The sequence below is a fragment of the Buteo buteo genome, chromosome 11 (assembly GCF_964188355.1).
Source record: "Buteo buteo chromosome 11, bButBut1.hap1.1, whole genome shotgun sequence".
Taxonomy (NCBI): domain Eukaryota; kingdom Metazoa; phylum Chordata; class Aves; order Accipitriformes; family Accipitridae; genus Buteo; species Buteo buteo.
The window spans coordinates 3740694-3757132 of record NC_134181.1 but is presented as its reverse complement, the minus strand read 5'-3'; the positions used below and the strand labels follow the sequence as shown (position 1 = coordinate 3757132).

General features: G+C 43.4%; 1 protein-coding gene across 1 annotated transcript; it reads left to right on the top strand.

The window, feature by feature from the left end:
• The first annotated feature begins 241 nt into the window (after window positions 1-241).
• Window positions 242-10655, top strand: LOC142036584 (uncharacterized). The gene is made up of 11 exons (XM_075039906.1): window positions 242-568; window positions 2784-2918; window positions 4157-4281; window positions 4575-4643; window positions 5140-5253; window positions 5580-5695; window positions 5985-6040; window positions 7522-7574; window positions 8225-8352; window positions 8887-9043; window positions 10134-10655. The coding sequence occupies exons 1-11, from the start codon at window positions 362-364 to the stop codon at window positions 10186-10188; spliced, it is 1215 nt and encodes a 404-aa protein (XP_074896007.1). The 5' UTR covers window positions 242-361; the 3' UTR covers window positions 10189-10655.
• Window positions 10656-16439: the final 5784 nt, after the last annotated feature.

Below are 16439 nucleotides of genomic sequence, written 5' to 3'. Positions count from 1 at the left end.
CAACACTTAACCTGGAGGATTTCCTAGAAATTTGGCCGTGCCTCTCCAGTGGGAACTGCCTGACCTTCCCTTCGAGCGCTTCCATCCAGCCGGGCGAAACGCGGGCCGAGATTTTTTCTCGGGAGAAAAAAATTTTAAAAGTTAAAAAAAAAAAAAAAATTATTTATTTATTTTCTTTTTAAAAAAAAGGAGCAAATACAACTTCCCAGCATGACCTCAGCGCTGCGGCAGCCGGGACAATCCCACTCGCGGAAATGACCGGGACCAGGTCCCGGGACACGGCGGTGAGCGGCCCCGAGGCGGCGTCTGCCGGGGATCCAGCACCGCGCTCCGCGTCCCGCTCCGCGCCCCGCTCCCCACCATGCTGGGGCTGCTGGGGCTACTGGGGCTACTGGGGCTCCTGGTCCTGCTCGGGGGACGGCGAGCGGCCGCTCCCGGCGCCTGGGCCCCGCTGAAGCGCTGGGCCCTGGGTTGCCTCCTGCTTTTCCACGGCACCGGGAGGCAGCGGGCGGCCGGCGGAGGTCCCACGGAGACACGGCGGCCGCGGCCGCTTCGCCCCGACCCCCACGTGAGTGTCCCGTGTGTCCCCTTTACCCCCCCGGTATCCTCAATCCTGGGACCCCCTTCCCTGGGACTCCCTTCCCTGTTACCTCCCTGCACCCTGGCACCCCATCCCCAGCATCTTCTCCCCCCCCCCCCCCCCCGATCCCTGGAACCCCCATCCCCTGGGACCTTGCACCCCCCCTGGAGCCACGCCACCTCCCTGGAACCCCCATCCCCTGGGACCTTGCACACCCCCCCGGAGCCACGCCACCTCCCTCTGCGGAACCCACGTCCATCAGGGACCTGCAGCCCTCTGCATCCCCTGCACCCCAGCACCTTGCATCCCTCTGGGACCTGCATCCCTCTGGGACCTGCATCCCTCGGGGACCCCCCATTCCCTGCATCCTGGTGCCTGGCACCCCCACTGCCCAACCCCTAAAGCCTTGGGACCCACACCTTTTCTCCCCCCCCCCCCATCGCTTCAACACATCCCAGGGAGGGCAGGCTGGGGATGTCACCTTGGCTGTCCCTTGCAGGGATATCTCAAATCAGACCAGCTGATGTCGATGGGAAAAAGCAGGCACACTGTGGGACACAGAAGCCTTTGATTTTAGCACACTTAACTGAATTGAATCTAATTTTCCAGGTGGACTTGTCTGCTTAATAAATAATAAACCCTCTACCTACAACCTGCACCTTGCCTGTGTTCGTGTACCATCCCGTCAAAATACTCACTGTGCCTAACGGGGAGATTTGGGTGGGCTTTGCTGTGTTATTTGGTGAGAGGGGGAAGCAGAAAGGCTGATGAGACAGGATTTCCCTCGGTTTTCCTTGCCTCGTCAAGATTCAGCTTGCAGATGCCAGCTGAGATTTTGGATGCTAAGTAATTTCTGTGAAAAATCAACTTCTTGCTAACATTTCCTGGAGCCTTCTGGGAATCCTTAAGTCATATTATTTAACAAATGCATTGAGGCTTCTGCTTAGCATTTAAAAAAAGAAGCTCCTTTCTCTAGCTTTTCCTTTCTACTAATTAAGCTGCTGCTTGGAGCGTTTTGAAGTGTTTTGCCAGTCTTGACCAGATTTGATAGGGCAGGAGTGACACCACCTTCCAAATCAAACTGACATCCAGGGTGGTTTGAGATATAGCCAAGGGCTCTGTGCCTTCCTCTCTGCTATTCCAAGCAGCAGCACTGGAGCAACACTTACAAGAGAGGTCTAAAAATGGATCTGGAAAATACTTCCAGAAATGATGTCTCTGAATTTTTGCACCAGTATCCAGCAGGCTCACTCTGTGTGTATTTCCAGACTCTGTGCCCTCAAAATCCCACCTTATCTGTATGCATAAGGGCAATAATAATCTGATTTTAGTATTTTTTTGCATTTTACAGTGAATAATTTTTCAGAAGCAGAACTTCATCCATGCCCAAAGACGCATTCATAAATCTTAATTTCCATGTTCCAGCTTGTAAAACATCCCTTTGAGCGAGTTCTGCACAAATACGTGGGGATGTACATCTGCATTTGAAGTTGTGGACTTCTGTGCCTAATAGTTTTTGAGATTTGCAGTGTTAACTGGCCCTACAGCAGCCCAGCTGCTAATCATGTTAGTAAAGTGCTGGTTTTCCTCTGATTTTCTTTCTATTCCTTTTCCCATTTTAGTTCTACGTTTCCCCTAAGTATAAGTTGTCCTATATACAGTTTGAAGCTAGGTGGGGAAACAGCATGGTTATGGCTCAATTTCATCCTCGCAGACACTCTTTTTGAGGGCACATTTCATAAGGATTTTGGTCAAGGGAACTTCTCATTGCAAAATAATCATCTTAATTCAGGATAATATTTCACCTTGTCCATGGCTATCATGCAGTAATTATGTTCCCTCTCTAAAACCGCTTCTCGTCTGCTCCCTCTCTGCTTTCTGTGTCTGCCCTAATGAGGAAATGGGCAAATGAGAAAGGAAAAAGGCTTTTGTGTCAATGTGATTATTTGACACCAGATTGCCTAAATGTTATGGACCTCTGTCATTTTCTGAGACCATGGACTGTCCTGTGTTATGAATGAGGCTTCACTGCTGCTAGCAAAACTCTCTGGCCGTTCGCTGGGCTGCCTGCTATTAAATATAAAAAGTGAAAGTAAAATTTGATTTCCGAGAAGAAACCTACGGAAAACAAAGAATTACTCATCTTCTCCCCCCTCCCTTTCCTGCCTCCACCTGGACCTAAAATCCATTTCCCTTTCCCTAGGCACTCGATTCGGTTTACTTCACCGGCTTTGCAGAGACCAACAAGACCTTTGTGATTGCTCGTCTTGCGAAACGTCCCAATGGGATCTGTGAGATGTGGCTCTTCCTGAGGGTGGATGGAATAGGAGAGTTTGAAGTAAGTGGTGGATGTGGGATGACATTCAAGAGCAGTGCTTAACTCCTGTCTTGAAGCCACGTTAGGATCCCAAGCAAAAATTCATGTCCTCTGCATCTTCACTACATTAACATCCTAACAGTAAGACATCAGTGCTGTGTCTAAAGGCAGTGTAGAACTGGCCAGATTACTGGTTATGTCTAAGTTTTTGAGTAGGTACCTGACACTCATTCCCTTTTTCCCCTAATGTGCACAAAACGTATTTTCTGAAAAGTGTCTTGGTAAGTCTTCCAGGAAGAATCTGAGCATTCAGTCTTTCTGATAATGTGCAGCACCTGGTTAATAAGTTACGTTGTATGGTTATGGTTGATTTTTTTCCCCCTTTTTAATGAGTGAATGCTATAAAAAACATTGTGGAATTGCCTCCATAAAAGAGAAAGGAAAGCTTTTAGGGAGTTATATGTACATCTGCTTCATTCTTGCTAAAAAGAAAACAGTGTTAATCATATATTTTGGCTGTGGATTTTCTTTTTTCTTAATAGCTGACTACATAGTAAAGAAGGAGGGAAGATCTGGCATAAATCCCTTTTCACTCAACTATGTTTATGTTCACAAATTTGTTTCGCTGAGTAGCCATGACCAGAAAAAGCAGGAGACATCCTGTTTGCAGAAAATAATAAAAGAGAAGATTGATATGCATTATTTTGTTTTCTAGTAATATTTAGTATAACAATACTACTTTGTTACTTAGAACTGCCAGCCAAGTTCAGGACCTTCTTAGATCCTTCCCTACAGCAACAGGCATAAGCTCTCTTTTAGTAAGGTGGCAGCTTATGGAAACAAGACATGGTTTTCAAAGAGCAGCTGAAGAGTTTGAGGAGCTTGCATGCAGTAGAAATTTAAATGATTTTAGAGTTTCATAAGATTCAGTCTAAAAAATAAATTTACCCCCAAAGCCCTGTATCAGCTTGGCTGTGAGCTTGACAGTCACTAGCATAAGGAGCTGAGTTCTTGCAGTGACCTCCCGTCACACAAGTAATTCAGCTGTATTATCTGAAACAATAATGTGTTATCTTATAACTCAGGTGGTTTAGATGCAATTTTCCCTCTCTGAAAATCTGATTACCAGAAAGCAGGTAGAACTGAAAAGCCAATTCAACCAAATGTTCCTCCTGCAGAGAACCATCAGAGCAGGAGTTCACCCACATTGCATCCTCACAATTGAATTAAGCAAATGTTTTCCTGAAATGTCTTTTTAGCACCCACAACATCCAAACATGATGGTGAGTGATGAATCTGAAGAGATTTGGAGTGGAGGAGGGCTTACTATTGAATACTTAGAGCCCCAAACACGCTGGAAAATAAGCTTTGACGGATTACTCAGGTATTGCAGCACTCTATAGTTTCATTTATCTACACTGAAGACTAGGGCTTTTTGAACACTGTCTGGAAGTACATTTAACCGTCTTGAACCAAAAGCTGTTTGGTAACAATAGCACACATTGGTTTTTATGGAATGAAAATACAGCTACTAATACATAGCATTATTATTCTACTTTAGCACACAATAGTATCATTCTTCTGCAGTCTCTCCTATTGCATCCATTTACAAAGATGTAAGAAACATTTTGCTGTTTGTTTACGAATGATACGCAATCATAGTGCTTTGCCTTACAGAAAAGGACCCTACCGACAGCAGTGGAGCGAAGAGGAAGGTGAACTTGTACCAGTTAAATTCTCTTTCCAGTAAGAGTGTTTCACATTTGCTTTGGGATGTATAGTGAGTTCATGGTTAGAGATTTGGTTACGGTTTTCAAAGGGTCAGGTGCACAGAGTAACACATGAAGCCCTCACCTCTGCTTTCTCTTTCTGCTTATGGACTCTGTTTGTCTGATAAAAAATTATTTGCTGTCAAAGTAGCACAGCATGTCTGGAGTAATGCTGTATTTGTACCTCTGAACAGACTACATGAGAGAAAGCAGCATGCTTTTCCTTGGGGCTCTGCCCTGCTGGCTTCCCTTCCTAGGTAATCTGTTGACTCTTGTAGGCCATTGTTGCTCTTCTTGGTTTCCTTTTCTTTGCCTCCTTGAAAAGTAGTTACATATTTAAAATGACGAAAATCAGCATTTTCCAATAATCATAAAATACAAAGAGTGCCACTGTCAGGGTAGCAAGTGCACAATTTGGCCTAGTGTGACCTGAAAGCTAATAATGTCTTTTATCTTTCCCCCTTTTTTCCTAGTTGGGAGAACTTCACAGAAGTCTTTAACTTTAGTGTTGACAGTCACCCCAGCACATTTGCACGTGCACTTGCCCAGGAACCGTGGACCATCGAGTTCTTCCAGAGGGTCAAAAAGTGAGAGGCGAGATTAATTTCTTCTGGGGTTAATAGTAATTTTTCTACAGATCTCTTCAGGGTCTGTCTTATGTTGTTTTAGGTGATTTTAGAAGGTGGGTTTAATTTGAATTGAGCTAATAAAGAGCATGGCTCCTGTCAGGTGTCTCCTGGATTCATTACCGCACCAGACCTGGCAACCTCTAAGGAGGATCCTGCACACAGACAGGATCTTCCTAATATCTCCTTCATTTCAGGATATAAGTCCATCAGATTGGCATTGAGGCTGCTAGAATAGGAGAATCATTGATTTTGCCTGTGCCAATTCACTCTTTTCTTTCTTCCAGACAAAGGGAACAACATTTCCGACATGAGCAGTGGGGCCAGTCTGTTGGAGAAATTGAAATAGAAAATCATGAGAAAAACGAACTTTCCCTCAAAGGTGTTCGGAGCCACTCTTATGGTAACAGCACCAGAAGCAATTCACTCACTCGGTTACCTTCCCTATAGCTGGTACTGGTAGGACAGTGGGACTAAAGATTATCTTTAAAAATAACCAATTTCATGACTGGGCTTGAAGTTAAGACATTTCAGAGGAAATGCCATTACTGTTCTGGGGACATGCATATGCTTCCCATGTTATCAATTACGGGATATCTCTTTATCCAGAGTTAATGTCAAGTCAGGTACAATTAGTTCATGTTTTCCAGCAATGGTGAACTTTAGGGTGGGTGTTTTGTTCTTTTTTGCAGGTATCCGGGACTGGTCTGAGATTTACCGTTATGTCATGATTTTGGCACACTTTGAGGTGGGTATTAACATGCCAATATGCTTCTTCACCATGAAAATGGTGATGTTCCTGAGCTTGTCAATTGTATTTAAATAACTAGAAATAAGGCATTGGGAGCATCCATGGTGTGCAATCAGAAGTTCTAACTGGTGCCATCATGAGCCCGTATCAGTGTTGGGAGCAGCTCTCAAAAGCAGAGCCGTGTTTGTAAAAACTGAGATTCTGCTGCACGGGTTGAACCAAAAGTTGTTTTGGTAACTTGCAACTGTTTGTTTTGGCTTTTTTAAGAAAAATTAGATAGGCAGCTTTACAGGACAGATTCTCAGCTGCCACAAATATCCAGCACTCTGTGGAGTTGGTGCAGTGCTGATTCACACTGATCGAGAGCCTGAGGTGTTTGAAGGCATCCTAAGCCTTCATGACAGCAGTCGGCAAATATTTCTGCCTGTGCTGAGCTCTAATTCTTTGCTTTGCCATTGTGGCTATGCTGGAGGAGAGTCAGCGCTGTGGCTGCTGGGAGCACACAGCCTGGGGAAATACTGAATGCTGACCTTACAAGCTGGCATGCAACCCAAACAGATGCTCCTGAAAAGGCCTTCCTTTGCCAACGCAGGCGTAAAGAAATCTGAACTCTCTATTATAGGCAGCATTGCAGGAGTTAAGGCTGAATTCAGAATAAAAGTTCTTTTCCCAGATATGTGGTGGCCAGCACAAAAACTCACCTTGGAAAATCCCGCATATTTGCAGATCTGGTACCTGCTGTGATTTAACATATACCTTTTGATAAGACTGTGCTTTTGCACTGCGATGTATATAATCAGGTAGTAACCTCTCCCTTTTCTTCATAGTTATTCAGGACTCAAAATAATTGTGGCTCTTCCTCTCCTAATTAAAAGCTATCTGTTTGTTAAGAAGGAATTAAAGTTTACCACTGATTGAAGTTTGGAGTCCTCCTACCCTGAGTGTCTGTACATATATAACATCACAGCCTAGGCTTTTATTTGCCTCAGAGCAGCCCAAGCGCAGCATGATGAGATTCAGACTCAAGGATGGAAGAGAAATGAATAAAAACATGAGATTCCTCTTTCTTAGTTAACATTTTTCCTGTATGCTGCTCTCAGGCATAGAATAATATAGGTTAAAAGAGATTTCTGGTCAAAGCAGGGCCAACTTTGGTAGCTTGCCCATCAGTTTTGAACACGGCTAGCTGACATCTATGCAGGTATTGTTTCCCTCCTCCTCTTATGTCTGCTTGCTGTGGACTTTCTGTTGTCCTTAATGTCCTTAATTTGTCCTTAATGTGTTTGGTTTATATTCTTGGACTCTCATTTGCAGCCAGATTTTCAAGGATGATGTGTTGAGAAGATTTAAAAGTATAAAGTCATAGCACATTGCATAACCTGAGATATATCCAGTGTCATCTTGGTCAAGTCAGTGTATGACCCACAGAAATGAGTCCACTCAAATTAGACTGCTTTTTCTTTATCGCTCTCTTACAGGATGGGACTGCGGCACATTTAACAGTTATTAATATGCCAGCTACCACAACTAAGTAAGTAACCACGGAAGTTTAAGCTGCTAAAAACATATGTCTTAAAGGTGGCAGAAGTTGCTCTGCAGGGTGCTTATATGCACATTCTTGCTTTGAACCCGTACAGCCCAATTTCCATCCACACCTTCTTGCTCCCCACTCCCTCCACCCAATTTTCCATTTGAAATCAGTCACAAGGACAGCTTGTACCTTCAATTACTTCCTTTCCATTCAATTACTATTTGGCTGATTCAGCTGCCTGTCTTTCTGTCTAGATGAGTTAGAGGTACAAATTGAGCACTTCCAGCTATTGAAGAAGGTGTGTCTCTGTAGTGGGGCATTATGCAGGGAGCCCTGCCTCGCTGACTGGTGTTCTCTGCATCCAGAAGCTTAAAGACCAGCGTTCATGGCTGTGGGACCAAGTGGGACCAAGTGACCTGCCTGTCCCACCTGCCCACCACAATCCTTCCTGCAAGCCTCATCTTTCCTGCATGCGTGGCTTCCCCCGCTCAGCATTTGCAATATCCCACAATATAACCTTTTTTATTTATTCCTGCTGCTTTCCAGGGATGAAGGCCATGCTCAGCGTTGAGCTCCCCTGGAAGGCCAATGTGCTGGTCCATTTGAGTTTTGGTTGAACGTTAAATCTGCTCCATTTCTTTGCCCTTCAGCCTCAATGTAGGTTATGTCTTTTTCCCCGGTGGGAGGAAGGCTGGCATCGAGTGGTCCAATGCCTCACTGGCTGAGATGGCTGATGATGGTGTTATCAAGGATGAATATGGAGTCAGTTTTACTGCTGGTAAGCTAAATATAGCCCAACTATATCTGCCTTCAGCTTTTTGGCATGCAGCTCATTTGCTGGAGGAAAGACTATTCAGTGAAATTCCATGTGATCCTTGGAGCAAGTTGGAAGGCTAAATGCATCATCCTACACCCTGAGAAATTTACCTCTGTGCTTAAGTTAAGTCATATGTAGTGTGTCATTGGTGAAACGGTGTTGTGTCCACTGCAGGATCAGGGCCACAGGCAGTTGCACCAGAGGGAGAGTTACAGTTTCTATTTGTGGTGACTGTTGCTTATGCTAATCCAGATAAATTATGCGATTTTCACTTTTTTGGATGTCAAAACTTGTATTATGAGGCGGATTCAGCTGCTCTGGAAATAGAGCTTGATCAAAGATTTTACTTAATTTACAAAGCAGACAGGAAAACTATTGCTCTTATTCTTATTGCATAAGAAGAAACCATATGCAAAAATAATAGATCTTAGGATTTTTTGAGGTAAAATACTACTGAAGGTTGGAGACATTCTTCCCTTTTTACTCTTATCCAAGGTGGCAAGTACTTTGATATTTCTGCAACGCTGGATAAGCAAGCTTGCCCCATGGTGTATAACGGCCTGACTGGAAGCGGCGTTTTCCACGAGTGCATTGCGGATTTCCGACTGAACGGGTTAACGCCAGGCTGGGGCTTGGTTGAATTTTATTACAGGTAAAATAATGACAGGCAAGAAGAGGTAAAGAATTCCCATCCTCCTGTACTGATGTATGTGGCTACCACTCCACAGATATTTGAAGCATAAATGCACAGATTTTTTATCTGATGTAAAGATATGTTGTTCATTTAGTTAAATTGACAAACACTCTATACATTATTTGAAAAAGAATGATTGTGCAAGCACTTCATCCATACAGACAAACCATGGGCACTTGTTCAGTTGTTTGTGGTATAGGTTTATGTAGGATTTTGTATAGGTCTCCATACATGAGTTGGTGGATGGTCCATTCTGAAGACTCTTATTTAGGCAATCAGTCACATTATAAAAATAATGAGTCCTCTACCCCAAACAGCAGGCTAACCATTTACAGGCTGAAATTTGCTCACACAAGTATTTGTCAGACTAGGGCACAGAACAGATAAATGTTCAGAAAATCAATACAGGAATGCCTCTTTTAGGGGAAAGGATTATATCGAGAAAGTCTGTGCTTCTCAGTGAAGCGCTGTTTCTCCCGCCACGTGATTGTCCCAGTCTTTTGCTGGAGCCTTTTCCCTATTGAGTCTTTTCTCTCACGAAAAAAAGGCAAGTTTGGTTGTTTACATTCAGTTTGCTTTTTAAAAATAAACACTAATTCTTGTCTGTCAGAGGAAGTGCCATAGATGACTTTCAGGAGATCGAGAGCTCAGCTTCTTCTGAAAACCAGACATATTTGAAGCACATCAAATAGGCCACTAAACTGCCAAACGCCTGCTGGTTGAACTTAAGAACCATGGCTGTAGCTGCTGCCAGGTACCTGCTCCACTCCCTTCACTGTCTGTCAAAACCTGCATGGTGGAGGAAGTGACCCAGCACAAAAAATCTCAGCTAAAACCCAAACAAGGCACCTTCTGCAAGTCTGGACAGTCCCGGACATTTCTAGATCTGCCCCAGGAAGGCTTAATTTGGCAACGCTGACAAAATTCCCGTAGGCTCCCATCTTATATCTGCTTCCAAATCAAAACCATGTTAGAAATTAAAGAGTGGGTGTCTGGTTCTTCCCCCTCGCCGCAGGACGCCAACTCACCATCGCTGCTCTTCTTACAGGGATGAAGCCGCCCAGCTGGTTCCAAATTTGCAGCTTGGTTCAAAAGCCAAATGACCTGACCTTTCCTCCTGGCACGCTGCGACCGACAGCTCTCCTCCATGAGCATTTGCAAGCTTGTCCCAGCATCGTTAGCAAGCAGCAGCTTTCAAAAAAAAAAAATGTTACTCCCTGCAAAATGCACAGTTTTGGGTGTGGAACTCATTGTCACAGGATGCTGTGGAGGTCAAGGGTATAAAAGGATTTGGAGAGAAATGAGATACGTTTTTAGTTGTGCAGCTTTTAGTGGTTGCTAACCATGGTGGTCTGGAGGCAATTGAAAGGAAACCTCTGAACAGCCGATTGCAGGAAGAGTGCACTAGGAGGGATCACTCTGTGCTCTGTCTTTTGGTATTTTTCCTAAACTGCCAGCTGCTCCCCACCGTGAAGACCAGGACACTGGGCTACGTGGATCTCTGACCCAATTTAGCAGTTCCTCTGTTCTTTCAGATTTGTTTTTGAAATAAAAGCTCTATCTTTCTGAACTCTCTGGTTTTTATAGTCATTAAAACATGGGAAAAAGCTGTTAGAGGAAACAACACTGATTTGATAGTCTTGTCTATGACTGTATGAGAGCTGAACTGGAACAAGTAGGAGAAAGCACATCTAAATGAGGTGTCTTCTAGGAGTAGCATTAATGGCCAATTAAATAAGTGGTACAAACATATTTTTCCCTGGTCTGAAGGAAAGTCAGGGCCTGGTAGTCCAATTTAGAAGATGTGAATTTCTCATCATTCTCTTGAACTTAGATGCCATATTAATCATAACATTCCTATTAGTCACTGATAGCTGCTGGCCCAAGGTAGCCTACAGTGTATTCCCTACCTCGATGCATCTTGCCATTAAATACTGAAAATTAAACAATACTTATGATATGTCAAGAAAAAATAGTTATATTGGAAGATCTGGATAGAAGGAATTAAGGAAAGATGCCTCATTCTGTGTACCAGGCAGCAATGCTATGCAACTCCTGGGAGCATCATAAGGATATGTTGTAATAGTACCTCCACTTCATTTAAGAAAGTTCTGAAATCTGGGTGCATATATATACATTTATAATCTCTGCTTAGGCTGACACTGGAGGAGACTTTAACAGACTTTAAAGAAGACTTTCCCCTTTCTGAGCTAGTTCTTACACTATTACTATAACAGCATTATATGCAGAATAGGTGCATGAATGTAAAATTATTCAGCCTATATATATCATGGCATGACTGCATGTTCAAATTTGGGATGCATTACTGAACAAGGCTGGGATGATGCCAGCAACAGCCTGCTGTGATGCAATAGGCTGATTTTATCAGCAGTCTCTTCTACAGCTGTGCAGTCGGGTAGAGAGAGTCCCACTCCCTGATGAATAACACTGTCCCTGTTCTGCATTTGTGCCTGTGAGCTGTACCCCACCGAATGCACAGATTTGTGGCCCAAGTGCCGTGCCCCTCCTTGCAACCCAAACCATCAGCTGTATGGGTGAAGCAGACTTACGATTGCATTTCTTTCGGTATAGTCATTGATTCAGACCTTTGGATTTTAGCTGGACTTCTATAAATACTTCCTTAGTTACAGTGGTATTAAGAAACGCATTCTTGTGAGTCTTGCATAAACTTAAAGACGTCTTCAATCTGTCTGTGTGCTGGTAGTCTCAATGCACTGAAACAGGGAGCTTCTAAATTACTCGAGACAATGGTATCTGACAGAAGGGAAGGCCTTATGCCTCTTTTTACACATAAGAAATCAGTCAAATAGGTAATTTTAGAAAGGTTAGAAAAATAACTATGTTATACATTACAGTTTGTTCCTACTAAGTATGTGGCTTGTTTTGCTATGATCTCAGGAGCGTCTGTTCCTTTTTTCTGTGGAGTTTTTGTCATGTCTTTTTTTTTTTTTTCTTGAAGATTAAAACATTACCATTTAGAAGAAGGAATACAGGCACACAATCAGGTGCCTCTTTGGAGGTGTTGGACAATGTAGATAATAAGAAAAATTGTTAATTATTACTCTGGAATGATAGTTTGAGAGGTTGATGTAAAAAAATTCCCTGTCCAGACCAAAAATTAAAAATCCATCCCATCAAGGAAGGTATTGACCTGGCTGTTTCTGACCTGCAGAAACTGGGCTACAACTGGAGATGCTGTGGGGCAAATGGCAGGTATCTCCCCCGAATCGTGGTCTCTGAAGTTCATGTTCCTGCAGTGGAGGAGGCAGAGGAGGGTGACGTAACCTTCATCGCTCTCCTTTTGTCCTCTTGTTTCTTTTGGTACCAGTGGATGGAGAATTAGAGCACTCCTGAGTTCAGTTTGGAAAAGTTCAAGCAGGGTACAGAAAATGATTAATAAAGTTTTGAGCTGGCAGGTTTATTTGCCAGGTGATGAACTACTGGTACGGTATTTCAGCTTGAAGGACTGAAAAATTGACTGTCGGGGGTTTTCTCCCTGGATTTCAAATTAGTTTATAGTAAGCTTGTGTCCAGGACACATGGAATAACTTATTTAATTTAAAATAAATCTACCAAGCCCCACGCTTTGACCATACGAAGTGGTCCTTCTCTTGTGGCTCCTTTCTCGGTGGAAAAATCCATCTTGGGAAATGCTTCTGCAGCCCAAAAGCATTAATTCTGAGAAAAAAAAAAAGCAGTAAATGGAGGCAAGTCCTGGCCAGAAGTGAAATGTAGCATATGATCTGCTCTCGTCCGGCATGAAGAGAGGCAGCTGGAGCCTTGTCGGGATGAGCTGCTTTCCAGCGTCTGCATTTTGCACGTCTGGGAGGAACTGAACACCTGTAATTCCTGCTGCTGTCAATGGGCCAGCGCCTGACACGGCAAAATACTTGCATAAAATACTCGTGCATCCCACTGGAACTCACATGCACGTTGAATTTCAAGACTCAGGCACTTGTAAAGAGGTCATTTAAAGGCTGTCAGCCCCAAACTAAGCAGTTCCCATCAATCTGGCCTTGGCTACTGATGTCTAGAATGGTAAATATTTTACTAGGCTTATATATTCTCCTTCCTTTTTGCAATCTTTCATGTATTTGTAGCATAGATGTAAAGGCCATTTTCAGTGATACTGTATTTCACTGGTAGAAAGAAAGGAAGAAAAAAAATCTTTTTTTCTCTTTGGATTTATGTCCTAGCCTTACAGTTGGTGAAGCAAAATGTAGCCCAGGGAGTTCTGTAATTTATTTAAAAAAAAAAAGGTACTATATGGCTGAATTCTCTCTGCAAAGCAACCAATTATTTCAAAAGTAGACTTTTCCCTCCATAAGAACAAGCTCAGCAGCCAAATGACTCAAAGACATTCCAGACAAAATGACTGATAACAACCCACTCCCTTCTCCCATGTACTGGAACCCTGACTGCCTCACGCTCCCTCTTGTTTACCATAAAAAGCCACATCAGTCTTTCTCCATCCAAAATTGCTCTTCCCTAAACTGTGGCTGTTTTATTGTCGCTGCTCTCCTAACCTACTTAGACTCAGAGCTCAGGTGTCTGAAGCAGGGCCCCCAAAGGGATCTGTTCTGGGGGGCTTTTTGGGTCCTCCCCCCCATTTTGAGGCATTTTCCTTTCCCAGTTGAGGCTGTAACTAGTTACAGCATTGATTTTTTGCTTTTATTCAGCATAAAAAGCTTTACTAAAACCACAGTGCAAATGAAGTTCATTCTAATCTGGCCATAAAATTTTACGAGGGATGTAAATCAAAGGGAGGAGTGGCAGCTAATGCTCTGGAAGAGTTGAGCCCTGTTCAAGTTTTCTCAGTAGGGTTAAATCCCTCCAGGAGCAATTAGCCTAACAAGCTGTTTGGTCCACTTATAAATAACGTCACCAATGGAGACGTCTGGAGGTGTCTGCTCTGTGCACAAGAGACTTTCCAAATATGCCGAGTGGCGAATGACTTTTTTTTTTCCTTGATCCACAGCATGAGGGTGGAGATGCATAGCTGACATGTCCCAGCAGCTTCGCTCACATATTTGTCGTGTTTTCCAGGAAGGATATAGAGGGGTAAGTAGGAGTGCCATGCTCTTCTGGAGTGTCCTCCTACATTGCTTGGTAGCTGTGCATGGGACAGCATTTCTTAAGTGCAGACCCCAAATGCTTTGGTCAAAGTAACTTAGAAATGACCCTGTGCACATTAAACCTGGGAATAGTTCATGGCTGAAGTCCTTGTCACATCTCCTGGGACATCTGAGACCTGTGCAGGGCTTCTGGTTGCTATGGGTGTTAGAAATGTGATTTGCAGGAGGTCCATCAGATGCCATTTGAGCAAGAAGATGTTGACAGGAGCGAGGGTCTGGGTGCAGCCCATGGCTGTGCCAGCCCTGGAGGGCTGGGGCACGAGGGAGAGAAGTTTTACCTCTACAGAGTGTCTTTTCTGCAATTATTTGTCTGGAGAGACTCAACAAGGTGGAAATTTCTTTTGGATGTGACCAAGTGACTTTGGTTTCTGCATTCAGGGGCATCTCTGGCACATCTGGGCCCCACCACCTCGACTAACTCTATAGCCTCATTTTTCCCTTCTGCTTGAGAGATGGCCTTAATTCTTCTACCTGTACCATTGGCTTGAAACATCTTCTTGGGTTTGGTTTTTTTTTTTAGTTGTCATCTGTTTGTCTTTCTTTTTCTGAAATACATTGTAAATCTCCAGCCTTTGTGGTCTTATGATTATGGAGGAATCTTCTGCAGCACGTAGAGAGCTCACCCCATAAAACTGGCTTTATAAAATGCTAATTAGATGTTTTCAGTTGCAAGGATAAATAGACTGCCCATATCCCTTTAAATTTTGATTTTTAAAAATAGAGCTGAAAGGGGCTCTTAGCCGATCTTTGCCAAAGCATGAACTCCACCATTGGTGAAAAAAACACCCACATAAGGAGAAGAGAGCACTGAATAATTACAGTAGCCTTAAGCTGGTGCCTTTAACCATCAAAAATGGAGACTTTCATAAGCAAAAAAACCTCAGCACAGATGCTGCCTTGATTTCAACCCTCATATGACTCTGTCTTTTGAGTTTGTTCACCGAACCCAGCAAATTTCCATGTGTCAGGAGGCATGAATGCTTTTGGATGAGAGGATGAAAAGGCTGGGAAAAGGATGACAGGCCTTCGGTCTCATCCTGTTTGCACCTTGAAGGGACAGACCTGCATTCTGCATACCGCATCCAGTGCAGAAGAAGTGCTGTTGTGGGTGCCTAAATATGCTGATCTCTCAGTGTGAGTGAAAACGGTGATCATCTCTTTCAGAAGGAGTTCCACCATAAAAATCTAAGTTGCTTGACACCAGGTTTGGTCACGTCCCATGTCTAGGGGGATAGGATACGACACATCCAGACAGGACTATGCAGCTCAGCACCAGTAGGATAAAAATTCAGCTCCCTAGAAATCCCAGTAAGCCAAGGTGCCAGGGCAGGGCCAAGCAGCTGGGGCAGGAGCAAGGGCAATGTCACGGTTGAAGGCATGGTAGCAAACACACGGCTGTGGTGACATGAGCCAATATTGTGTATATATCTATAAACAGAGAAAAAGTGACCATGAGGACATCTGGAAGCTGACTGACTTACACCTTTCTACAGGTCAAAAATGCTATTTGTATTTTTTCTCTGCTCTTAAGGCCGTGAAAGTAGCAACTATTCAGGCAAGGAGACAATGATGTTTTTTACTCCTGTCACCCCTTTTCAGTGGAAATCACAGTTTTTTCCTTCAGCAAAACAACCCAAATTATGCACACTTGATACGTTTTGATTAACTTTTTAAACCTTCCTTTTGGATGAAGCACGGGAAATTCCACTGTGTGTTGTTTTTGTTGTCAATCATAAATGTCCTTTGAGTAAGGGCTGGCTAATCAGTTGATAAGGAATTAAAAAAATTAATTACAGGCCCCCAAAGTTTAAGAATATTTAATAGCATTTTGCAGAGATGAGGAGTGGGAAAAGCTCTGAGGTTACACAATGTGCTGTGCTGTTGGTTGTCTTTACTAAAGCATCCAGATCTCAATGTTTCCTTTCCCAGTCTTGTTTCTGCTGTTATTCTAAGGCATGCAGGCTTCTACCACATGTTTATAAGCTGATAAAACCATAATGCCAGGAATGTTTTCCTTCCTCTATTAGATTAACAAAATAAGTGACTTTTCAGATACAGCCCTGTTGACCATACTCTCTACACCAAAACAATAGTTGTGAATAAATGTCGTAACTCACGGAGAGGTGAGAAAATAAGAGTTGCTCGGCGTAAATGCCGATGTGAGATGTATCTGTGCATCTCCATGCTAATGAGAAATG

Bases quoted from the DNA above. Each gene is read 5' to 3' on its own strand.
- LOC142036584 (XM_075039906.1), top strand. From the start codon at position 362: ATGCTGGGGCTGCTGGGGCTACTGGGGCTACTGGGGCTCCTGGTCCTG. The intron at 4,282-4,574 runs GTATTGCAGCAC...TTTGCCTTACAG, and splicing joins AGCTTTGACGGATTACTCAG to AAAAGGACCCTACCGACAGC. The intron at 7,575-8,224 runs GTAAGTAACCAC...TTTGCCCTTCAG, and splicing joins ATGCCAGCTACCACAACTAA to CCTCAATGTAGGTTATGTCT.